Raw genomic sequence first — 27516 nt, 5'->3', positions numbered from 1 at the left:
TATAGAAAAAGTTGAAATTTTGTGTTAAAATTGATAGAATAAAACCATTTTAGTTTTAAGTCAGACTATATAATTTAACACATATTTTACAAATTTATATCTTTAAACTTGTTTCAGTTGCAATAAAATGTTGCAAACGTAATAAAATTTATGTTACAATAAAATTTGAGAGACTTAATTTGTGCATCTATAAGTATCTGCGTGCAAAACACATAAACATATAAATCCATATCAAAGTTTCACTCTTTCGTGTCGGTTGATTGGCTCGATTAGTCGTCGTAGCATCAAACGCGATATTTTTCACGAAAATTTATATACACGAATTCACGTTCAAGTAGCAAGGATATTATTTTGTGATTTTATTCGAATCCGGTTTGCAAACTGCTTCTACAGGAACGGACTGTATTTAATTAAACGGCAAGAGTTTATTAATATCATAACTAATGCGTGCTTGCGCGCACACATCGTCGTTGGAAGATTCTTGTGGGAAATGGTAATCGAGTTCATAAATACGAGATTTACGAATGTTCTAATATAAAATGATAAAACTCTGAAAAAATGGAGAAAAATAAATTATAAGCGTGTCTTAAATACTGGTTCATATAATAATTTAATTAGAAGAAGAAGAAGAAGAAGAAATTTATTCCCAACATTATTGCATCCTATTCATTTTTAAATAAAATACTATTATTTTCTTTAATAATCGACATAATTTAAAGTCGCAGTTATTTAAAATCACAGTTTTCTGATTTTCGAGAAAACCTTATTTATTTTAAAAAATTATACTTTATTTAAAATACTAGTAACCATTTATTGTTAAAAATAATATAAAGTCATTAATGATCTCTTAAATTGCTGTATGTCAATTACAAGTTAAAATGTACCTATTTCGTTTGCGTTTTATTCTAAGGCCACGCAGTGGTAACGTTTGCGGTTACGACGAGACCACAGTATAACAGAGTATCATGAGTTTCTTTGGTGTAATATCAAAGGACGATTAAATTCGTAGTGCAAATTGCTTCACGTGTCATTTGAATCAATCTTTTTTAATTCAAGTTTCATTTTAGCCTATCTACATAGTTTTTATTGTATTAAATCACTCGCAAAGTTGAAAGGAAAGGTTTCAGCTTCAGACAAGAATCCCTAAAGAAATGACTAAAAGACAATACCGTGTTGTGCTACACGCATTGTCTTCGTGCGTTACGTCATATAACGGTAATTACCCGCATATATGCCCATTGAGTCGATTTTGTACCGTTTGTTGACGGAAACTGCACTGTTTCCCGACACACCTACTTATTTAAATCCTGTAATCTGTAATCGAGCAGCGTCCTCCGTGACGTATCGCGTCCTTCGCAAGCATTTTCCTATAACACATGCATATATATTTTTTGTCTATAAAAAATAAAGACTCTCGAATAAAAGAAATATATTCTACACGTCGTCTAGAAAACTAAAAAAATGTAGTTCAGTGTCGATATTTGCAGTAAAACTTCGGCCTCTGCTAAATAGTTCTCTAATTTATACGAAAGTTAGGATTTCGCTGCCAAGTTTATATCGAAGAACCTGCAGTCGTTGCGGTTCGATTACTGCTGCGCAGGCGGAATACCGCTGGATCGCGGAAACAGGAACGTGAATACGGCACGCCGATCGCCCGGTATGGTCAGAATCGGTTCGGCGGCTGGCGATTTCTAAGTAGCGATCCCCGAGATCGCATATGTGCACAATGAACATACGGGTACGGTCAGATATGCTGGCGACACTTTCACTCGCTGCCAATGTCCGATCCAATGGTTCTAGTAACACTATACCGGAGCCCGAGCCAATGCAGCTGGCGTTACAGTTCCGTTCCACTGGCCAGGCAATCCGGTCTCCCGATCAGTGTTGGGCACAATTAAATCGTATTAAAACAATTGAAAATTGAAATTTTAACTGTTAATCGCAATTGACAATTAAATTAGTTAGTTGTAAATATATATGTATTTGTTTTACATGATTACAATTAATCAATTGTCAATTGTCATTACAATTATAACTAATTATTTAATTATTTATTAATTGTAATTGTCAGTACAATTAACAATTGATTTTTATCGTGATGACGATTTAATGTGTTACTTATTTCAAAGACTTAGATATTCTTACTGATTGTTCGCATGTCCTTGCAAAAATATATTTTTTGTAGAATTAGATGGCAAACGAGGAAAAGTAGCCACGTCTCTGTCGTAACAAGTATGTTTACGCAATATGAAATATAAATATATTAAAAAAAAAATCTAAAGTACTACAGCTGACGAAATTGGTTAAAAAAATATCACATTCTCAGCAGAAAGTATGCTGAGGACGAGAATATGTTTTTTATTTTTAGCTTCTTTCGTTTTGGGAGTTTCTGCATTCGGGAGATTGTGGAAATATACATATACATCTGAAAAACGTAAAGAATATTACTGTATTATATTATACATCTTGTTTCTTTGGGTATTAAATGGAACCTTTTGATGTAAATGTTAAAACCAACATTCCCCATATGCAACAATCTAATCAATCCAATGCATGCTTGCTGATAACGCAAGACAAATAGCTACAGATAGGTTTCCACGGCAAAATCTTGGAGTTATTTATCTCTATCGTTATATTTCTACAGTTCGCTTGCCATTAGGCATTCTGATTCATTAATTGCAGACACGAGCGACCGAATGACGGGAAACTGCCTCCACCCGTCGATTTGGGCAACCGTGTTAATTAAGTCGCGGGTGAGATGGCAGATTATCAATTTGCGAAATTAATGATGCTAAATCCAATAAGCCCGCTGTAATAAGCCGCGTTAGTTTCACCTTAGCCGGCCAAGTTTCGCAAACCGGCCGCGTTTCGTAATCCACGCGGTAGCCATTATTAACACGAGCTAATTCCTCAGTGTGACGTTAACACGCGTTTATCGTACGGCCGCGGCGAACGTTCGCCGCAACACGTGATCCCGTTGAACGACAAACAATATGGTTCTCTCGGCGTGTTATGCTAATTACTTCCGATCCCGGTAACCAAATCGTTGCCGCGAAATATCGAAGGTCGTCGAAATCACACAGTTCGGAGCGAAGTAAAACCGGCACGGTTTTCTACGTTTGCGATTCCGAAGTGTAATACCTTGAAACGCATTCCGCATGCGTAAACATCTGGGAAGAAAAACGCGCGGCGAATTTTTCCCACGTCCTCCGGCGACAGGCGCGCAATGCACTTATTGCTACCAATGGAAAATCCTACATGGAAAATCAGATATTAAATTTCTGCATAATGAGCCAGTATTTAGTATTATTTATAGAATATTTACAGATTTAAAATCAGATATTAAATGAATTTTTATTATAATAATAATAACCCTTTGTTGTCCCACTTATTTTTGCCGATTAATTAATTATATCGCAATCACGATTTCTGCAAAATAAGTCAATATTTAGAATTATTTATATAATATTTATAGATGTAGTTACATTTGCAAGTTGATACGAAAGCTACTTTGAATATAGAATATCATTATCATTAATAATTTGATTATCATTAAACGACGCAGTTCTTTCTTTCCCGAAAAGGATGACTCGAAAGATTTTGGGGAATTTCCAGAGATAAGTCGGAGATTCATTCAAGAAGCGCGGCACGAAATTGCATGCTGATTGTAAACAGATAGATTATATTAAAACTTTATCAAGAAACATGTTCGTTATCTATGTCACCAGCATTCGGTTACATTTGCGTAACATGTGTTTTTAGAGGAAAAGGTCAGGCTAAGATTATATAGAAAAGACGTTTCCTGTAACAACCCGCTGTTCTCTACCTGATCTGCGACGTGGCGAGAAGCGGAGGATCTTTCTCGGAACGGTCCCACACACACAAGGGCTAGCTTTTAGTGATTCATTAAATTAAAACCTGTTTCATTTCTCTCTCTAATGAAGATTAATTTGTAGCGAAGAAACTAATATAACTGCCGCATATGATACACAGCTTAAAATAGAAATGATAATATTTAAAATAAAATGTAGAGAAAATATAATAACTGTATAATTACTTTTGCCTTATTATAATGACTTTTGTCTTCAGGCTGATATATATTAAAATTATACCCCCAAAATCGGAAAAATATAAATAAAATTTGTATAAAGAAATTATTTAAAACAAAAGTACATATGCAATGTTTTGAAAAAGATATTAACTTTTAATTTTAAAGTTACTATAGTTTTTGACATAATTATCATCTCAATAAATAGCCGGACAAACTGGTTTATCTCGGTTGGGAAAGAAAGGATTCCGATTTCTCTTTCAGATATTTGCTTTTGCGACTTTTCCATTAAAACAAAAATTCTTTAAACCTTTCTTTTGGTTAAGAAATGTGAAAGTTACATGGGGATCAAAGTATATAAGTACATTGAGTAATTCAATCTGTTTGACGAGTATGCAACACGTGCGCAACCATTTGAGAGCGTGCATTTTCTTGAAACAAAATGATACTTTTCTGCCTTTTGTTAAGAATAATAGCGCTCGATCCCAAACATTGGGTTCGATACGGTAAACGACAAAAGGCGTTAAACACACAATGTAACACTTAACACTTAATAGACATGATTCAAAGTCGAAAATGTGTGCATGTGGGTATGCGAAGAGTGTCAATGTGTATGGGTGTCCGCAGTGTTGAACTCTCGGGTCCGTAGGTTTGTTAAGCCCAAAGGATTGTGCGGATCAATCCTCCCCGCGGAAAAGGCAGAATGATATGTGTTACAACCTTTTCTTTATCTTTATGATTTTTATATTTTCTAGACATTAAGAATTTCTTCTAACAAGAGAAAGTCGAAAAACGTTGAACCATTTGTATTAAACGAAATGATGATTCTATTAAGAATAAAAACACTTTTTTAACTCCCTATTTCTATTATTAAAATAAATCCTTTCCTTAAAGCTTACTTTACATTTTGAATTCCCTTCGAATCTAGGATTTGTGCAACATTTGTTTTTATTATCGTAAATAATAACTTTCCCATTTCTATAAATAGAAGTGGCAATATTCTCTCGAAGAAAAAAATGTAAGCGCGCTTTAACGCGAATAAGATATAAATGCGAATATAGCGCGAATGCGAACGAACAAGCCTCGCTCCTATAGCGTACAAAAAAGCTTATTTCCTCAATCAGAAAACCACAATTCGTTCCACAGTGATCACCGTTGGCTCGATGGTATGATGGGGGCTACGTCAAGGTCAAGCCTGATAGACTCCTCGATAGATCATCAGGCTAATGTACGTCGTCGTGTCTATCCTCACGGATCGCGGTTCTCTCATATCAAATAAATCTTTTTATAGGCTACGCATGAAAGCGTTGGGAAATGATGCGACAAAGCTTCGTCGCTGACCACGGAACATTCTTGCGAATTATGTAATTCACGAGTGAAAGCAAGATCGTGTTGCACCGTTGAAAAAAAAAAATCACACGTGCCAATCTATACCAATCGGCGATAGCGTGCAATAAAAGTGCACGTAAATAAATACTTTCACGGCATTCGGTATGCGTGCGAGCACGAACACCGCGTGTCACGGTGGTAACTAAAATTCTTCCGAGCGAATGAACAAACTCTTAAGTGAACGTCTAATGCGAAATTAATTGCCGGTCGATAAATTGCCAGGCAGGGAGATTAATATTCCCGATACTTTCCTTCGGCCGTAATTACGATTTCGGTCTCGAGAAGGTCGCTTCCTGTCCCCGAAACTGATATCGCAATCGAGAATAAAACGTGAAAAAGCAACCACCGGGAAGAATTAGCGAGAAAGCATTCAGCTAATGATCGTGCTCTACGAAAATTCCGTCGCATCCTTATTTCTTTATGACCTCCACACTCGACAGATCGATGTGATCGCCGCGGCCGCACGCGCTTTATCCCGGTAGTCGTTGTTAACGCTCGTTACCGGCGAAATACGGCGTAATGACTCCACGTATCCTGCTTTAATGAAACCGAAATCATCATCAGCGAGTCGCGCAGCCAGGCCGCGCCTAGTCGCATATCGCATTAGACCTGTCTGCAGCAAGGCCGTTCTCTCTCTTTCTCTTCTATCTCGTCGTGCCCCTCTCTCCTTTTCGCCCACCGTACTTATCTCTTTCTCTCTCTTGCGACCGGCTGACTGGTACTTTCATTTCGTCGTCGACTTGTCGGTGTCGCGCTCGCGACCGTTTATGGCCATTAAATTGAATTCCACGTCCGTCAGGCGAGTTGCATATACGACGAGATGCATATAGTATCGGAACACATAATACGCGGCACGCCGCGCCGGACCATTATTCGCGTTTTATCGAAACCGCTCGCTTTGTGACTTATGTATGATAAGGATATTCAGGTCAGCGATAAATTTTGAGATAGAGTTGCGTACGCGATCGGTTGAATCATTTTTACAATCGTGCACCCGAGCGAAAGTGAATTTCGTAAAATCATTTAATTACATTCGATAAAGTATAAAGGGTTGCAATTTTAATTGTAAGTTCTTGGCATAGTTAAACAATTATGCTGTCGTTAAAAACGTATTATAGCTAGTCATTATAGTCGTTTGACTTATCGCAACGTCTTTATAGCTTGACTAAGAATGGCAGGCAGATTTTAAATTGAGAGTGTCTGTATACGGCATATGAGAGTAACGGCGTGTTAGAAGCTGAAAGCGGGAATGCAGCCCGCGCGAAAATGCCAGTGTCGCGCGGGCATCAATTTAATATCATCGACAATGCAGCCGTAGTGATGTTGGCGGCTGTGTGACAGTCTAAACCTCGACGCGCTTCAGTCTCTTGTTAGACTAGATAGAAATCAACTTTGTAATCACAGTTTTATTCTGCCTCGCAACCAGTTTAGTCCCTCTTTAGCTCGCACCACTGAAATACCAATTATTAAGTAGTAAAACTCGTGTCCTGCAATTTTATTCGATTATTAAATTAAAAACGACAAATTATTGCTTTCATGTCGTGTCATGGTTGCTATTTTATATCACGAGTGAACAGAATATAAAATTAATTAGACGCACTATACTGCAAAAGAAACCCGTCACATAGCGCAAAAAAAGTATAGGCATGTAAATTTGTAAAAATAAATATATTGCGTTAACCATCGTGTTAAGAGCTAGAACCGAGTTTCAGTAACATGAAAAGAGGATAATCAACGCTGAAAAGAGGATAATCCTAAACCGTCGAGCGTCTGCACCGGCTGGTCGCCGACCGGCCAGAACCAGAAACGCGACGCGATAAAAGATTCAGCAGCATGCAACAGTCATAAAAGAGAAAAAAAAAATTCGCGGTGCAACGCTCGCGGCGCAAAGCGTCCGCGCTTTAGCCGACGATTATCCCGACGTGGTCGCGGCGTCTTCTTCCTGGTGCGGCGCGCGATATACGCACCTTCACCGGTACATCTCCCGCGAAGGGAAAAACACGCTCGCTCTCGCTCTCGCGCCTCGTACGGCGGCGAATGGCGCGTGAAACGACCTGTAGCGAAATCACGCAGTTTACCGATGGAATGCCGCTGGCTCGTGCCCTCCGCGGCCGCGGGCCGATTCCTCGGCTGCGAGCCGTTGCTTGCGAGTCGCGCGCAGCCTCCGCTCCTCAAGACGATCAGCTTCGCCCGTGGTGCGATTTACATCGTCAGGCGCGCGGGCTCGTGCTCTCGCGCCCACACGCTCACATGTCTGGACCTGGTTACGTGTACGTGTTGCACGTACGCGTATCACGGAGGTACGCGAAACGGGCTCTGTGCGAGTGTTGTGGGTCGACAAAGCCCCCGAGGGATCTTATCGCGGATTATTGCGAACTTACTTGTCCCACTTTCTAATCAGACTGATCCAGCCGGGACCGATTCCCGTTTTTGGATTTTTTGTCTCTATGCCGATGACTTCCCGACAATTTTTAGTTTAGGTGATAAATCGCATAATTATTGAAGAATTCTTTCGAGGAAATATTTGATTCTGATTTTATTCGGTCAATCGTTTATTTGATGCAACGTTCTACTTTTAAAGTTTTAGTTTTATGGAAGGCTATTGTAAAATAATCACCTTCTTCGAAAATATCAAATATTACGTAACATACGGTAACATATTAAAACATATTAAAATAATTCTTTTGCAAAAATATGTTACAACTTTTACGAAATATTTGCAATGGAATACCAATAAAGATACCAAAAAAGTAGAAAACCTTTTTATCTTTAATTAAATATATCGATATTAATTGAAAGAACCGTTTTGTCGAACAGGTTTGTCAACAAAAAATTAGTTGCAATTTATCGTTGTATCCGGGAACAGGTTCTTATTCGTATTCATTTTCACGTCTCTATTTTTCCGTTTTTACTTAAATTTTTTTTATCATTGACTGCGAAAAGTTCGGTTCTTCGACGAAACTACACGCTGTAGCTACTTTGGTATTTCTTTCGCGCGTTTTATCCATCAGTATAAGGAATTTGCACGAAAGGCGCTTTCCAAATGTGGTTATTCCGCGTTTAATTAGGACTCATAATTAGTTGTTTAATGAACGCTAGGAAGGAACATGGAAAGTTATTGCAAGCTTGTTGCAGATGCGTTCGGTCATTGCCTGAGTATTAACGACCTATACCGTTCACGTGAAGCCTCGTTGACGCGGTGCCCAATTGATTCGTAGAGAAAAACCGTTTTTATGAGAAACTTAGATTTGACACTTAAATGTTAATGCGCAAAAAGTTTTTCGTGCATTTAATCGATCTTAATAATATTGTCATCACTACTGGTCTGCGTGCCTTTCGCGCGATCGTATAAAGTATAAATTATCTTTATATTTATTTATCTTATAAATATCTAAATTATGATAAGTTTAGAGTATTTTAAGTAGAGTTCAGGAAAAGTTAATTATAATATCGAGCACAACATCTGCTATAAATTCCAAGAGAAGTATATGTCGCAGATCTATAATTTTAAAGTATAAAGATTATTTAATAAATCGGTGGCAATTCTCTCGAACCAAAACGTATCATAAATTAAGAGAGGCAGTAAAATTTTCGGAATAGCCTTCATAATAGTCACATTTAAGTATATGTGCACTCTCAAGTACTCTTCATAAAATTTAAAATGTAAAAATTTGCCGTATCTTTTAACTCGTAAAATGTTTACTGCTCCGCACTTTTGAGAAAGGCTGTACGATACAAAACGAAGCAACAAAAACGAGAGGAATGCCGAAAGACTAATCACGTCTTTCGCGTGTTGTGAAAAAAAAGGAGTGAGCAGGAAAGAGGCGAGAAAAGTCGTCTGACTGGGATTGCCCATTTGACTTTATAAAGAGCCGAGCCGCGATCTCGGTCCGCGAGAGAGGCGCGTGCTCGGCATGAGGATTTTTCCAGGCGTTCGTTCTATATGCCTGGTGATCGGCGCGAGCCCCGGTGCGATTGCGAACGCAATTCGTCTACATTTATTTCTGTCACTTTGCCTCGCGTACGTGCCATGCTCCCGCCAGACACCCATGATTATCGAGAGAAATCTACGGTCCTTCGAGACTATCGTCGCGCCGTTCTTATAACACATCCAGACCTGCTCTGTCCGATCATTGATTTCGCCGTTACATAAATTTCGTTCAAGTGGTACACTTTCGCGTTATGCCATCGATGAAAATTCCTTCTTCGCCACTAGATTTTGGAATAAAAGAGTCCTGAAATATTTCTTTTCCTTAAAGAGATGGTTATCTCGCTAGATTTTTCAATTGTGCTAACGTGTGAGGAAATATGACACTCATTTTCCACGGTTAACGTAGCGAATCTAATTTTTCCGATAATTCGTTTTGCTGCAGAACGTCAACTGACGACCAAAGATCAAATTGAAATATTGCGACATTCAATTTTAACCATTTACGGCATAGCGATCACGCGGAATAGATGACGTCTTCATGTGTGTTTTTAGATTTCACATATGTCACACTTTGCGAGTATCTTGACATAACGGAAACGTAAGACTTCATTTTATTATTGCTTATATATATAGAGATTTACTGTTAAATGCCTACAAAAGTTTCAGCGTAAAAATTTTATATTCTTTTAACTGTTTTAAGTCAGTAGAGCTGTCAATAGCCGAATAACGTAATATCCTGATTATCCGAAATTATTATTCAAATCCAGATATTACTCGATTATTCAAATCCAGATATTTTGTAACTGAACGTTCGCAGCTGTAGGAGAATCAGTAATATATGCGTATTTCTTTTCATAATGTCGTCCGTGACCACCGGTCAGTGGGACGAGAAAGGGACCGTCTCGGTGAGCGCAAGGCCGTTATAGGTAGTTGTTGCAATTTTTCTGTTTAACAATATTGCTTTTTCCCACCGTATTCACCGACATTTTTGCTCTCGCGAACTAGGCGACGAGCGGACGTTTTCTTCATTCGCTTCAACGGTATCACGCTACCACATTCATTATAAACGCATTGTTCATGCATGACACAAGCGCTTGACTTAAAATTTGCAAAGGACTTTAACGCGCAGCGAGAGGTAAGAATGCACGACATTCCTCAGCGAATCGCAATAGTTTCTCTGGTCGTTGCGTGCGAAACTAAACAGTAGCCATTAAGTCTGTATTAGATCACAAATTGAAATTCGTGTCGGTATCGCGTGGCTCAAAACTTCCGTTTTATATGAAAGGGATGGCAATTGATTCTGACATTACGCGGAAGTTCAAAATCGCGTGCTCGAGTACGTATTTCACCGCGACAAGATCGTGTAAAAGAAATAACTGCTGCAATCAATGCGATCATACGATGGAGAGTTCAGATATGAAGCTGAAAATGAAAACTATAATGATATTTAATGATAAGTGTTAGAAGTATCCAATCGTAAATAATACAAATCCCGATCGCAAAGATAAAAGTGACTATTTTTTTAGACGCAAAAATACGTGTGAAAAAGAAAAAATATGTAAGCTCAAATCCAACGTGGACTTGCACGCCTTGCGTTCGCACGCCGTTTAAGCGCAATTACTGTCCGGCTATGAAAGAGATTTCAATGCTCGGTGAAGACGGATAAGTGGTGACTTCAACGGCGGAGTTCATTACGGTTCGCTCGCGCTAAAATGCTTGTTTAAGAATTCATTTTACTTTATATCGCGCAGATTGTTCTTTATGCTTCATATACTTTACGACGTCATATTATTCTCTCAATAACGCAGCAAATATGCTTATTGCAATACGCATACCGTCCATATAAATTTCTCTAGTCCTTAGAGCAATGGCTTTTTTACATATCTTCTTATGTCTTAAGCGTCAATTCTTCCGTTCTACTTTTATCGTAATGCTTGTAACGAGCTGATGTAATGTACAGAATAGTCGATCAATTATATGAATGATGTAATAAAAGCGTACTCCTACATTACTATTTTACAACCATGAGATTGTGAGACTATCTGCTTTAACGACTACTGGATAAAACATGAATAAAATAATGCGACTTTTTCCCATGTTTTTTTTTTGTCGAGACTGCAATTTCTCTAATCAACTCCATACTTCACTTTAGTGAATATCAACGAGAGAACATTTCTTTCTCGGTGAGAAATATTTTCACCATAAGATTTCGATATAAATACAGTAATTACCTGCTAATGTGTTACCCATAGCCGCCAACTTTATTATGTAGTACTTAATTTCAGGTATACGCGCTGTAATTGTGCATAGTTGAAGAATTACAGAAATTAAGCGTTTTGCGATTGAACTCATTATTACGATCATTGTAATTGCAATTTCTTTTAATCGTCGCTAATAAACACCGAGACTACATTACCTCCCAAGACTATTATCTGTAGCATCGAGATCTAATTAAATTCACTGAAATTCTGGTTTCAATGATTAAATGATTAAATAATTCAATCCATCAAAGTGGCATAAAATTAAAATTAATGATAAAATTTTTATCTCAAATAGAGGATCTATCTTGTAAAGAACTATAACGATATTAATTGCGAGTCACTTCGCTAAAAAACGAAACATGATGATTTGAGCATTTCCCTAACCTACTCTCTTGTTAGCAGTTTTTGCGCTATCTGACATTAAGTACGTCGTCTTTTTGCCCCCTCTTCTGAATTAATCCGTGATCTTCCGCAATTAACGGCGTCACGACCCGAGCGAGCGCATTGCGAGACACGGCGAATAATGAGCGCGAGAGCGGAAAACAAGGGCGAGTCTCGTTGAATCAATCGTAAATCCTATCCGGTCGAATGACCTTGCAATGCCGTCTATGGGTGATTGTCGGCGAAAGTGAAGTCATAAAATTACGCGTTGATTCGACGAAATAGGCGAGGATCTAAATATCGTTTCGTGTTGAATCGATTAGACTATTCTAACCTGCCACTGTCGTATGCTAATCCGCCTGGTTTAACCGGAATTCGGCGAGATTCGACGTTCACGCGTGACCGTTGCCGAGCTTGACCGTGTGCAAAACTTGTCAATCTCTCGTGTCAATATTAATTAGAATCAAAATGCTAATTAATCATGTTCGCTTCAACGACGCCTCCTAGTTTCGTCAGCCACTCTCACTTTCGTCGATTGCGTATTCGATACGCAATAATCCATTATTAGATAATTCGAAGTTTTACTTGGATCGACGAAACAATCGACGAAATACTTCCAAAATTCTTCGGTATAATCTTTGTGCAATATCAAATTAGGATTACGAAATTCGAACCAAATAAATCTGACGCGTTTGCAATGGCATTTGCAATTGTCATTGCAGCGGATTTAAACACACAAGTACGCCCAAGTTTTAAGTTCAGAGTACTTGTCGTAATTGTCGTTTGCGGGCCAGACCGGCCCTGGATAACTACGTCTTGCTTGCACAGACAGGTACATGAACGTACGGTTACGTGGGTGTTGGTATTGTCTCGTGAGGAATGTAGAAAGTAAAGTATCTTGAATAACACAGCCCCGACGGGAGCAAGAGTATAGGTTGCTTGGCAGAGCGAGGATGTGCCTCAGAGATTCCCAACACTATCATCATCCTCGTCGTCGTCGGTCGTCGTCATCTTCATCCTGCTGCCGACTGCCTTCATGCAACAGAAAGGTCATTGTGGATGGCTGACTGCAACGGCGTGGACTATTCAAGACGAAACGATATTTATTAAAATTTAGAAATTTTAGACTACCCGTCCACAGAAATTTTCACGATTTTTACTTGTGCCAATCGGCGAAGTGTTTCACGAATTGATCAGTTATATTTTTTGCCTTGTCGATCCCGATTTCCAAATCTCTATCCATAGAAAGTAGTATCGTTTATCGAATCGAAGTACAATACTGCTATGATGTTTAAGTAGCTGTAGCTAGCTGAAGTAAGGGAAGCGTCTCGACGTGACATGAGGGGGCAATCGACGCGCATCCGCATCCAAACGTATATACAGTAAACCTTTGACATTTCGAGGATTCCAGACACTGGCGATTGCACAATGCGCGCATCCGCGCATGTATATACGTACACAAATGGAGGGAGAATGGCGTTTTATGTATATCCCAAAGAGAGTGTAATCGATGCGTCCGTTGGCATACTTTTCCGATATCGGATATTCGCTTTCGGCACGAGAAGGGGAACGATCTTGTTAAGAGACTTCGGCACAATGGAACCGGGCCATCGACCGGCGCGCACCGTGAAATTGACCGGTTACACTTGTAATTAGGCATACAATAGGCCTGCAACTATACGTTCGCCGGGGTTCGGACAGTCGGTTCGTCTTAGTTCGGCGCTCGACCGATAAGCGTTAATAATACGTTCACGGGAATCTTACACTTGCTGACATCCGCGAATAATCGGCGACGCGACGCGACGCGATGCACTCCATATAATCTCTCTTTCTTTCTCTTTCTCGATGAAAGACCTCGTCACTTTCACCCCGCATCGCGAGAGGTGATATTATGTAATCCTCTGGTAGCACTAAAATGTTGCCAATTATGGACACACCTTTCCTTAAATACCAGATCGTTAAGATATTGATGGTACATTAACGTTTTTCGAGATAATTTCCGAAGAAACGAAATATACGTAATTGAAACGACTCGGATATTGAATTTTATATATAAAATATATTATTTATACATTATTTATAAAAATCTACTTCTTTGTATTAATGTAAATCTTTCATGGTATGTGTAATAAATCCAGTATGTAATATAATAAAAATTTATGTTATAAATTATTTTAATAAATTCGGAAAGATGATACTTTTTAAAATTACTAACCTTTCCCAAACAGCACGCATGTCTAAAAGATATCTTAAAGATTTTATCGTGATACATGTATAAATATATATACATCATATTAGCTCCATATTGCCTGTAATCGACAAGGACATCTAATTGCTCTACATTCGCTTTGCGAAATCAAGTCCTAGCAAATCTGTTTGGGGATACCTAAGACTGTCTCTTTGCTAGCCTAAGGACATCGGTAACATTCAACCGTTTCCGAAGGTCTGAGAGGCTACAAAACGTGGGGAAAACAAGCAGAACTGGTCTCGCGTGCGCTGTATTAAAACTACGCAGGATCCTTTGATCGGCTCGACTCGCAATAATAATTCTCCGTTCCGGCGTGAACGATCTTTACGAATGCTTCGTTCATCGAAAGAGCACCGTTCTTGATCCTGCTACCGACGCGAATTTCTAACGGAAAAGGCCAAGGAATGGAACTTGCACATAGGATCAAGTTGGCAGGTTGAATGTATAATTTAACGCTATAAAGATAAAACATAGAAGTACTATGTGTAATGATGGAACGTTGTACAGTGAAAACAGACGCAGGAAAAGGTGGACACCTTCCTGTCATGCTGCCCTCCTGTCGCGATTCCTACGGTCATTTTGCACCGTAAACCCTTTGTCCATTAATTTTAACACGGAGGATGCCTTGGGTAATGCAATGCATTCAAGTAATTTAGACGTTGCGTTGCTGAATAACGCAATACGTTCCCATGGACGCACAGAATTTTGTGCTAATAGAAAAATGGCAATTTCGAGTAGAATTTTATTTTAATAAGGAGGATTTTTACTCTTTCATTTTCTTATCGTCCTCGATATGTACAATATGATCGGTGTAATTTCCGTTCTCATAATTATGTGTACGACATTCGGACGGATCGTGTTCTACAGTTTCATAGCAAGTACGCGTTGCGTCACAGAGTAATTTGATTTTGACCGAATCGCGGGTGTGCATAGATAATGCTGAAAAGTTACGCAAGGTTCCGTCGTGATTGCGATCAAGGTGAAAGTCTTCGAGCTCGGTAGAGCGAAACTTAGTGGTATCAGCAGGCGAGTCTCGTAAATTATAGGCAATGTCGTTGGAGAATGTCCTTTAACGACGAGCACAACCCAGAAGCCTTTTCTGCCTCCTGTCGGATAATCGCGTGCTTCACGGTGGACTCGTACGCGTTTTTCATTGTTTTTCACTTTTTCACGGCACGGTCCAGCAGCAGCGATATATGAATTCGTTCCTGGCGATTTCCTTGTCACGGTGTGTGGATGTTTATCTCCGCGAGCCTCCAGGTCTTTTAACGTACAATTATCTCACGTTTATCCGCGAGCGCAAATCGAGACGCCGCGCATATATGCGCGCCTTCCAGGCGGATTAATTCTAGCGCGTCACGCTGAATTTCACGGCGAGCTGAAATTTTTATCCTAACGATCGGCGAATATCATTTTTCATGTACAAAGAGGATATTTTTACGAAGCAGATAACTGCCTAACGAGAGTTTCACTTTGAGATACCTTCTACTTTCATTGAATTTAAATCACTTCTAGATAGTGTGTATTCAGAGATCTTTTTTATGAAATAAAAATGATTAAGAATTTATAAGGATTTATCATTAATATTAAGCCAACATTAGATGATTTATAATTCGCGCTAAATTATAGAACACAATTTTGTTTTTTAAGGAAAATGAATTAGTTAAATTGCACGTCACTTTGTCGTTGCATCTTATATTTAATTGTAGGTAAGTCTTCTCCTGAGAAACCAGACATACCGAACGGTACTGCATCGTTACGACTGCACTTTTTTCACGAACGTAAGACGCTTTCACTGAAATGCGCAAGATTCGTCGAATACTTCTGTATAAGCAGAAACGTTCGCGTTATTATAGAATTAGAACGAGACGGTAGCATGACAAAATATATAATTAAATTAACGTTGTCCAAATAATAAAAAAGAAATTAACTCAACGAGAATTTAATTTATCATTCTCGAGGTAATTGTACATGATGGGAGTATCCTATGATGAAACGAAGCGATGACGATAGTAGAGATTATGAAGTCCGCCCAATCATTATTGTCGCATTAAAAACGTCAACGTACTGGCATTATTTCAACGCGTTTATTAATCAGTTAACTTATTTTACGAAAAATGTATTTATAACAAAATTATAAAAAATAAAAGCTTCCTGTTACGTGATTTTTATAAATGTTATTTTTTTTCTAATATATGAAAATAAAAAATAAAATAAAATGTAGAATAAATAAATAAAATTCGATGACAATCAAGTTAATATTTATCGCTCGCTCAATAGGATTATAGCGCGATGTTTTCTGATGCGGATTGTTATTAGGAGAATAAGCCGCTCTCGGAGAGTAAATCTTCGCGGTTACGCGGTCTCTCAGGTTGAAAAACATTAATATGCCACTGTCTCCGTGGATTATGTCACGGAGGAAGTATCCTGCGCAGGAATCGACCCGGGTGAGCGCCGAGCTCCTTCCTCGGCAGGACTCCCCGCATTGGCTCCGGGGTGAATCAGTCCTTTGTGCCGGGCACTCTCAGGGTCAACCACTTTCGGTGCAGTATATACCTCCGACGGTTTGTATGTACACTCGCAAACACACTCGCCCGTCCCGAGCGTGCCTATAGGGTATCCTGAAAGTCGCCGCGTAGCCAACAGTCAAGTACCACTGAGAGCTAGCTAGGTATTTTCAAACTGACTCACACCGCCTCGTCTTCGACTTGCCGCATCTTCTCGGAAGAGTGAGATAAGATAAATTTCGCGCGACTGGAAATCCGTGCTTCACGCGGAATTAATTTCGGACACGTAAGACAGTCTAAGAGGAACTCTCGAAATATTTATTTTTACATGAGGAAACGCAAAATAAATTCAATATCGCTTCTCGAAAAAAACAGCTAATGAATCATGCAATAGAGCTAAGCCACTTTTGATCTCTTCTCAATCCGATTAAGAAGCCGATTAATTAAAAATACATGAAGTCCATGACGTACGTTGAAAAAAAAATATCTCGTTACTAGACGTCCTTGCTTATTCTTCAGAATCGTTACTCGATGTCTATTTTATGTAAACAGATTAGACTTGCGCATCGTATTATATAACAGCACGATGCACGCATCCAATTGCATAATCATCCATAACTATATCTAATAATGCTACAATGGAAAAAAAGTTTCATGCTTATCGAGCAGCGGAAAAACGAGGCAACGTTCGCTACGTTAAGAGCTTATTAGAACACGCGCATTCATTCGTTTCTTACACATTCGAAGAGATTTATTCCGATTGAAGTGGCCACTTCGAAAGAAACGACGATGTTTTCCATATTGTCGAGCCTGGCGGCGGTTAGAAGGGGTTAAACCCCGTTGTTCCTTTTTCTCTGGTGGCGCGGATCCCGAAGTTTATTGGCTCGACGCCGTTCAAAGTCGAAAAAATAAGCCAAATAGTCTGCTGCGCGAGGGACCGAGAGTGGCGGGAGGTTCGCAGGAAACGCACGAAGGAGAAGATGAAAACGAGAGAGAGAGAAAGAAAGAGAAAGAGAGAGAGAGAGAGAGAGAGAGAGAGAGAGAGAGAGAGAGAGAAGCGGACTATGGCGAATTCGTCTTCGCCGGCGGCGGAGGACGTTTCTCACGAAATTTCTCATCGCGATTCGCGAGCGAGCCTCTAATTCGAGTCGCTGCTGATTCGCTCGTGATGTCTCGCAACCCGGGCGAAACAATCGCGGGCGATGCGATCAGACCGCAAAACATCTTCCTTCTCTTTTAGCGGCCCCTAGCCGCGATTGAGTCAGCGTTAAGAGGTAATTGATTTTTGCGTCCGGCGAACAGGTTCGATAAATCGTTCCGCGAGGATATCGGTAGGATACCGATGCCGGCGGGACGTTTCTCTCTCACGGTTCTCGCATCTCCCTCGCTCATCTCGTGCGAGAAACTAACAAGTCAGCCTCTACCGCTGACGTCATTGGCGTGGATCCACGTTAGTCGGTGGTTGATGGGCCATTTCGCAGCCCGACAGCCGAAGTTCTATAATAGCTCTAAATAAAACTGAGTTTAAGCGAGCTTATAATTCGATAATTCGCAACCTAGCTGCAACCTTGGCGAGATGTGCGAAAAGAGTTGAATAAATTTCGGCGAGAGGATCGGCCACGAATTGAAAGTCAAATTAACTTTTTATGCTGATGTAAAATAGATGTCGAAATATGATTGCTAAAATAACATGTTAACAAATTTACTGCGTCTTTTTTTACTCCCCGTAACATCTATTCAATAAAATGAATGATCTAACGAACGTAATAATTGAGATTGTAGTAAGACTATACTTTAAAATAATCGAAACAGTTTAACGACGAATTCGCGATATATGATTCCGGCAATTTGATTGCAGAAACGAGACGCATGACAGACGACACCAGGCGGGCGTTATTAGGTGAGGGTTCAGCAGCTTTCGGCGACGCGATCGAGAGATGTCGGATGCCGAAGGCACGGATAATCCGGCGTTCGCCAACGAGGACGAGCGCGTCGGCGATTCCAAGTTGGAGAACGGCGGCCAGCAGCAAGCGGCCTTGAACCAGGATCGCAAGTCCTCGGCGGACGGCGCGCCGGTAGAAAATGGCCACCAGCGATCCTTCATCTCCCAGCACTATGTCGAGCCCATTAAGCCAAGCACGGAGCCGTGTTATAAAACGGAAACGAGAATCGAGGTGCCGGCCGATAATACGGAGAAGAGCGTGCCGGAGCCGAAGCTCAATGGCGTCCACGGAAACGGCAACAACAACGACGCGAGTTTTCTCAACAACAGTGCTACCAGCGTGCAGATCAACGGTGAGTTCGAATAGTATCACGTACATGATATTCCGTTACCACGTGGACCGAGGCATGAATACATGAATACCTATGAACTTGAAATATTATGAGCAAGAGTATAGGAAGAGCTTGATAATTAGAAGTAGGTAGTTGTACTTCTAAAAGACCGAGTTAACTGTACATCTCTAGATATAATGTACAAACAGAAGGAAAAATACCGCAGAAAACCGCTATGGAAGAGCTTATCGGCTTCCATTTCCGTCCCTCGTTGAACACAATTTCAGCGAGAGCGAGACTTTCAATCGTTAATTACCAGCATCGACATTACTACCGGTTTATCGAGAAAAAGTCGTTCGTGGCCGAGAAATTCCAGGAAGTATCGCATCCGGGACTTTTCATGGTGGATCCGTTGACACACGTCGCGATAGTTAACGTATACACGATATCCTGGTCATCTTTTCACCTCGATACTCGATCTTGCGCGTGAGCTTGACAGTACCGGCAGTAACAGCAAGTTTGCCTTATCTAAATTAAATAATTAATTCCTTCTTCTCGTTCATTATTTGTTTATATATACCTCTTATTAACATACAATTCTCATATTTCGTGCGAATTTGCTTCCCTCGTTATGCTATGTAAGAAGCAGGAAACTCGGCCCTGTCTAAGTCTCATTACTATTTCACGGAATGCGGTTTCTCCGCTGTTTCGTGTGTGACCGGAAAATGAAAACCGGTTGCACCATACGCACGGATATACCGCGATGGTAAACGGTTTCCCGTTTTCCCGTAGAGTCCGGAAAGAAGGAGCAGATCGAGGCCGTAAACCTGGAACTGGTCTCGATGAGGCCATACACGGGCAACAATATTCAAACGAAGGGTCAGGAAGCTTGCGAGGTACCAGCTGATCCTTACGAGGAGTACTTCGTACCGGTTAACGAGCATCGAAAGTACATCAGGTAACGAGTTATTTGTCGAAGCGAACGAGTCTCTGGCGCTTACGCATTTTTTTTATTTTATTCTGACTCCGCCTTCTAACTCCTATTAACTGGACTACCAACCCCAGCGTGCGTAAATTCTTCCGGATTTTAGAAACAGGGAACATGATAGGAACGAGATAAAGAAAGAAAAACGGCTTACGGAATCTTCGTCCCTCAACTACGTATATGTATATCGAATATCGGGTATCACGATCGGTTTTAAACGAGACTTTCTGTCATTGCTATAAGATATTTCCAATTGAAGACCATTTTTACAAATGGAAAATGCAGTATTAGCGCATGATAAAATGTTAACTGCGCTACAAAGTGGGACATATAAAACTAAACGTATACTGACACTACTGCATACATCCCGGAGGCAATAATAGCAATAATTACATTCGTCTCAATATCCATTTTAGCATAACCATACTGCGAGCGCTATGTATGTCATAGAGTTGCGGTGAAAAGCTGGGGGAAACATGTGTGTATATATTACTTAAAAAGAAACACGTGTTCCGTTGCCGAGGGAATTGTCAGGCGATAGAGATGCCTTAGCACCCGTTTTTAGCTCCAGCGGATAGCATAATAAAGCTTGGCCGAGCTGCTGACCGAAAAGCCTCACGTCGAGAGTAGAAAGTTAGACAGTGTTTTCTGTTGTCACGGTACTTAGCAGGGGTCCCGAAGCCGAGGTTGAAACAACCGTAGCTGGAGTGCGTTTTGATTTGGGCCCCGGTGTCGGCCGTGAGGGACTCAGCCTGAGAGATCCCGCTGCCGGATTGGTCGACTATTCCCACTGGCTGACAGCCCTCAGGTACTTGACGGATGCTTTCGAGAGAAAAAAGAAAACAAAAAAATACAGCTGGGAACTGTCTTAGTGGAATATACTTTAGGTGTCTCTTAGGGGCACGCGGTCGCGCACTAACACGCTTATGCTATCAGTCCTCCCTCCCCCCCGTGTCGAATCGAATACGACAATTTCTTCGTAAAAACTGCACGTCCGAGAACTCGTCCTTCGTCTCGTGTCCTATTGACGTCGAGACAGCTTCTTCGAACGAAAGAATGTCGACACGAATACTGCTACGAATCGTAGGAATCACCGATCAGGTATAATTGATTAACCGATCAGGATTAATCCCGAAGTGTAGTGCCGCAAATCAAATCTCGCGACATATTATCATCGTTCTCCGAAATCTAATCGGAGATACCTAAGCAAGAAAAGCGCGCGATGCCTACGCATTATACATGATACATGATCCAGAGATTAGGAGGCATTCACGAAGCGGGCATTAGACTGGGTGCGACCAAGGAAGCTTCTAATCCCATTAGCTGGTCATTGACGAAGGTTGCTAGGAATCGCGTTACACGCGCTGTATAAAATACGCTTTTTGGGTTTAGGACAAGAAAGACATTTACATGCAGTAAATTCACAGTGTCTCTATGTAGCAACAAAATTGTGTTGCAGAGGCGAGAAACTTTACGTCACGAAGGACAAGAGATCGAGAAATTCGTACTGGAGAAGAATGGCCTGGGGAATGGCGCTGTTGGTCATAGTGATCGCCGTGATCATCGCAATTTTAGCTGCAAGTAAGACGGCTTCTCATTCTCTTAATTCTGTTTTATTTCTGTAAAACATATCCTTTATTACATATGTCCATAATGCAATAAAAAATATTTTAATAAATTAGACTTTTTAAATATAAAATAAAATTCTCTCCGAAATAAAAATTGTGTCTTTATTTCAGCTGGTGTATTCCCAACGCAAAAAGCAGAACCCTTGGAGAATGTGAATGAAAGTAATACTCGTCAACTTAACGAAGTGCAGACGGCTGGAAGTCAAGAATATGTGAAGGATCCACCGTTAAGTCCACCACCTTTAACCTCGACTTTCCCACCGTGGCATACAACTGACGAAACGCTATTCGATATTGTACCGGATGCTTTGGATGGAACTTTACGACTAGATGACTTTGATTGGAATGACGATTTTAGCGATATCAAATCGCGAGTGTACAGACAAGTAAGCGCCGAGATAGAGGAACATCTAGGCAACATTCTTCGACAAACGGGCAGCACGTCTGTAATCAAAGTATACGACATCAATAAGGAAGGTGAAATAAAATTCAGAATAAGTCATCCACCTCGAAATGCTCCTGAAGAAAGTCAGGAATATATCGAGGATGTATTACGAAAAAATGGTAATATGATCGGACAGTATCATTTGAACAGGCTTTACGTAGGAAAACTTATCGATCAATGTGAATACGGTAATCTCGGATGCACCGGAAATTGTAAATATGATTACCCCGCTGGTACATTCACATGTATATGCAATTCAGGAGAAACGTTGCATCATGATGGAAAAACTTGTGTGGACGATAGCGATTTAAGTAACGTCGAAATGGACGACGTAATGCCACAATCCAGCACGGAACCAGTTAATGATTTTCAGGGTAGAAGTAGAGATCCAGGCGCGGTAGACTTCGAACCTAGACATCCCAATACTTGGGAAAATACGGACTTCAAGACAAGTTTAGCGGAAACGGACACATCGACATCGAAACCTAAAACAGAACACGTTCATCCTGAGCAACCTGAGCACGTGTCAATAGAACAGCAGTCCGAATCAACTCCAACGACGAAACACGTTTCCGAGAATGTTAATTCTCACTGGAATCATGAACATTCTCATCATTCAATCGAAACCACCACTGAAGCAAAGTCTTCCATTAAACCATTATTTACTGTAGAACCATTTACCCCTATTTTTGAACAAGAGCATGCTACTGTTGAACCGGAGCCTTCTCCTGAGCCAGAATCCACTGCTGAACCAGAACCTAATGCTGAGCCAGAACCTAGTGCTGAGCCAGAACCTAGTGCTGAGCCAGAACCTAATGCTGAGCCAGAACCTAGTGCTGAGCCAGAACCTAGTGCCGAACCAGAACCTAGTGCTGAGCCAGAACCTGGTGCTGAGCCAGAACCTACTATTCCACCAGAAGTAACTACTCAATCAGAGCTCACTGTTAAACCGGAACCTACAGCTGTAACAAAATCCGATGCCAAGTCAAATTCTGCTTCTGAAGTAGAGCCAACTGCAAAATCAGAAATTGCTCCTGAAATCGAATCTACTGTTGAAGCAGAAGCTATTACTGAAAAAGACCCTACTACAAAATCAATGCCTGTCACAGAATCATCAACTACTGTCGACGAAACAGACAGTGAGGTAAAATCAAAAATGGAATCGCACCATCTGACGACAACAGAATCGTATTTAGAGTCAAAAACTGAAATACCTAATCAATCTGAATTCACTGTTAAATCGATGTCTCATGACGATACGTCTACTGAATATCCTACACAAACATCACTTTTAAACGATCCTGGTACGACTGATGTGCCTAAATCTCTTATTGATTTAATAAATAAAAATAACAATTCCAAAAATGACGAAACTTTGACCACAATTGTAAAGTCTAACGAAACTCTGACAGATGATAATTCATCCTTACAAGTGATACCTTTAACATCTACAAATAAATCTGTAAATATTAATGATAATGTGGAAACTAAAATAGAAATAACGACGATACAGTCTACGAACAAGGATGAAATTACTGAAAGTGCAATCACCGATGCCGGTCTTACTACTTTAAATTATAGAGATTTAAAACAGAATGATAATGTAAATGTTGCATCAGTCAAACCTGAGAATCGCGAGAAATTAGTCGCGGAGCAATTCACACAAAATCCCGGTCTTCAGGAAACTAAAGAAAGTGATTTTACATCAGAAATGAATTTTGATGCAAATTTAAGTAATATTCAGAGTGAAAATTCTTCGGCCGGTGAACGCGATTTAACAATCGAACAAAAATCAGGCACTAGCTTAGACGTTTTTGAACAGCCTATTTCAACTACTGCGGCAACTACTTTGCCGGTCACATCGGTAGAAGAAAAAACCGAATTGACTACTAAATCCACAAATGACAGGTATTCATCGACAGGATATTTCCATACAATAGAGATAAATGGCGTAAGTAATAGGAATCCAGAAACATATAATACTAAAGTACGCGAAACAACTACGACGATACCAGAAACTACTCCAACTGACATGCTCACTCAGCCAATACCTGGATACCGGGAAGAACACGTGCCCGAACCCGCATTACAACCAAATACACCAGATTCGAACGAGAAAAATGTCATCGAACATATGCCGACAACGATCTTTCCTAAAATACCGAAAAACTTTGCCCACAATGTCGAGCCATTGAGGGAACCTATAGTGAAATCGGCGGACGACGAACATATCATGCTGATACCGAAATCCGAGCAACCGATAGAGATACACGCAATAATTCCGCAACTCATTCCGGAACAAGCCACAAATAGAACTCTGAAAGCAGAAAACTCGACGACGGAATTGAAGAACGGGGTCAACGAAGACGTAAACGTGAAAAAATCTGCAGAAAATACAACTTCGATCGGTTCATCTACAATGCGTTCTGATGAGGCGATCGCTCATACGAGCAATAATAGACGCCCTGACGAAATTCAAGAACATTCGACAAGTCATCCTCTTCATCCAGCGATATTCCCAGAAAATTCGGTAGATCATTCAGCAGGAAAGTCTGACGATCGACCGGTTGAGGATATGTCACCATTCTTACCGGACGTTCATAAAGAAAAGGAAAGCATGAAGAAAGCGCCACGCTTAGACAAGGACGAGCAAGACGTTCCTAATCCTTTCGAAACTCACATCGATGATGTTATAACACATCGGCCATCAATACGTAATAATGCAGGCAGAATGAACGAAACTGAAACCAAAGATTTATTGAATGACGTTAGTTCACATTCAATAAATGACAAAAGTGCCAGCAAAATTATCAATGATACAGAATCTAAAATTTTGAACGTGTTGCATCAAAATAGTTCTACGAAATCAGTTGACAATGACGGAACAGAAGACATTACAGATCAGAAAAGCAGCGGTTTCTTCGAAGATAATGACGAAGAGTTGAAAGTGATTCCATTGACGATAAAAGATAAATCAGTGGATTCAATTTCTCAAACTACAATACAACCTATAGATAAGAAAACGAAGCCTCCTGTCGATGTAACTTCTGCCGGAAAGAAAGTAGAAAAAGAAGTTGGAGGTATCGCGATAGAAAGCAGTGTGGCCAGCTCAGAGAAACCAGAAGAAAATGCTGTCGAAGATCACTACAACGACATTACGGATGAAACCTTGTCGAAGGAATACCGACACGATACCGGCATTCCGATTAAAGTCATCGAGTCTTCCAAGAAAGCGGTTTTGAAGAATGTTGACTCTGTAAAAGTTCCTTATAACGATCCGTCGCTAACTACATTCGATGTCGTAAAGAAAAAGAATGCGACGATCGAGAAGATAGCTTCCGATACGACACAAAGTCCGATGATTACGAAGACGGAAGACGCTGTGGACAACCAGATGGAAGATGGTAGAATGACTACTCAAGAACCCGTATTGCCTATAGAAATTCAACAGGAAATATCCACGACGATAGGAACCGACAAGGTTGAAATCACTACCGTAATCGATGATGGCAAACATGAGGAGAACAATATGGAAGCGCCGAACGTCAGCCAATCCGACGAGAAAGAAGCTGTTACAGCAGCGCAGATTACAACGACTCCAACCACGCTGGAGACTAAAACCACAGCTCAGATCCCGATCTTGCCCGAGGAGCTGCAAACGACGGAGAGCGACATGTTAACGACAACGTTGAGTGAAGAGATGTCGAGTGAAGACAAGAAAATGAAAGACAAGAAAATTACTGACAAAACAATTTCAACGGACGATGTTGATGACGAGACGAGCAAGAGCGAGGCCGAGAAAGAGAATGCTGTCACCCCGAGCGATTTAATGACGGATACAAACAGCACGTCGGAAAGAAGCATGGCGGCGACAACGATATACGAGAGTAACGTAAGCTTAGGATCTGGCCGGAGAATAGAATATGATGAAAACGGGCGGGCAATTGACGGGAGTGCGACGGAAAGCGCAAAAATTGAGACTACTCCTATGATGACCACAGAAAAATATATTGCAAGTGGCGTAGAAGGAACCTCGCCTATGCCTAATGATATCACCACTACGGAAGACGTTAGACCGGTCACGGAAGTGCTAGACGACACGCAACCCATGGTAAATTACAGAATGTTGTTCACCACGATTCCGCCGAGACCGATATCGCTTGACTCGGAGCTGTCTGAAGAGGCGCTCAGGGTGATACCGCTGGAGAAGAATCCGGAAAGCAAGAAGAAACCGATCGATAAGAAGGGATTCGACAAGTACAAGTACAAAAAGGAGAAAGATCTGAGCCTGGAGGATCAGAATGAAGATAACGTTTTAACGGAAAGGTCCGATTCGACCATTCTTTCCCAAACGGAGCAGCCGATATCTCCAGTCACCCCTGAAAACCGAGACGAAGAACTGAGCGACAGCGTGGTAAGCTCGGACATAGACCCGAATGTACCCAGGTTCACCGTGGCCGACAAGGAAGGCAACATCCTGCCTATATCGAAATGGAAAGCTACGGGGAGCACGGATAGAAGCGAAAATAGGGGCGCGGTCGCAGAGACGAAGCCTAAGAATTATCCCAGCTTCATACCCGTGTCGGAAGAAATAATAGACTCGGTACCAGTCACGGAGCCCTACGTAATCATGCGAAATACTCGTCCCATGATCGTACCGGGCGATACGAAAAAGACAGCTGCGAACGAGACGACGGTCGAAGGTCGTGCCAACGCGAACGAAACGGCTGGGCAAGACGACACCTTTTTCTCTGATCAATTATTCAGCGATTTCGAAGAAACGAAAGGGGATCGCGTTACGGAAGAACCGATCACGACCGCGCGAACTTCACCGTTGGACGTAAAGGTCGAGAGTACCACCGCTATCGCCAGCAGTCCTTCAGGAGCTTCGTCTCCTGGGATCTTCTCGAAATGCACCACAGGCCAATTTCAATGCGTCAATGGAACGTCTAGGAACGGTGCGTATTGCGTACCACAATCCGCCAAATGCGACTCCGAGAACGACTGTTCCGACGGTTCGGATGAGTTGAACTGCGAGGCGGAAGGTTGTCCGGGTAACTTCCGCTGCGCCAACGGACAGTGCCTGAAGAGGCACCTCGTCTGCAACAAGATCGCCGATTGCGACGATGGCAGCGACGAGCACGACTGCGAGAACTGGCGGTGCCAATCTGACGAATTCAGGTGTCCAAACGGTAAGTGTCGAGTACAATTAATGTGCGAAACGATACGCGAGTACAACAATGGAGTGATAATGACGAGTAATAAAGTTCGAATGTCTAATCATCCATTAAGACTTTCAAGAGCTTTTTAATTTCGAACGATATCTCACATACAGATTTTTATCATGTACGTGAAGTGTGATTCAATGATTCTTAAGCCTATCGCTAATGAATTGTGAAACTTGACAAATATCAATGAT

General features: G+C 40.9%; 1 protein-coding gene across 1 annotated transcript in view; it reads left to right on the top strand.

Moving 5' to 3' along the window:
- The window catches only part of LOC112458393, a 38577-nt gene that overhangs the window by 8518 nt on the left and 2543 nt on the right, over positions 1–27516 (top strand). Inside the window, exons 2-5 of the mRNA XM_025022001.1 lie at positions 18624–19060; positions 19832–19997; positions 21484–21605; positions 21764–27289. Of these exons, the coding sequence (XP_024877769.1) occupies positions 18703–19060; positions 19832–19997; positions 21484–21605; positions 21764–27289 (6172 nt within the window). The 5' untranslated portion in view covers positions 18624–18702. The remainder of the gene's footprint in view (positions 1–18623; positions 19061–19831; positions 19998–21483; positions 21606–21763; positions 27290–27516) is intronic.

Source organism: Temnothorax curvispinosus, unplaced genomic scaffold (genome assembly GCF_003070985.1).
Source record: "Temnothorax curvispinosus isolate PA1 unplaced genomic scaffold, ASM307098v1 QBEX01008837.1, whole genome shotgun sequence".
Taxonomy (NCBI): domain Eukaryota; kingdom Metazoa; phylum Arthropoda; class Insecta; order Hymenoptera; family Formicidae; genus Temnothorax; species Temnothorax curvispinosus.
The sequence above is the reverse complement of the archived record's forward strand: the minus strand, read 5'-3'. Positions and strand labels throughout refer to the sequence as shown.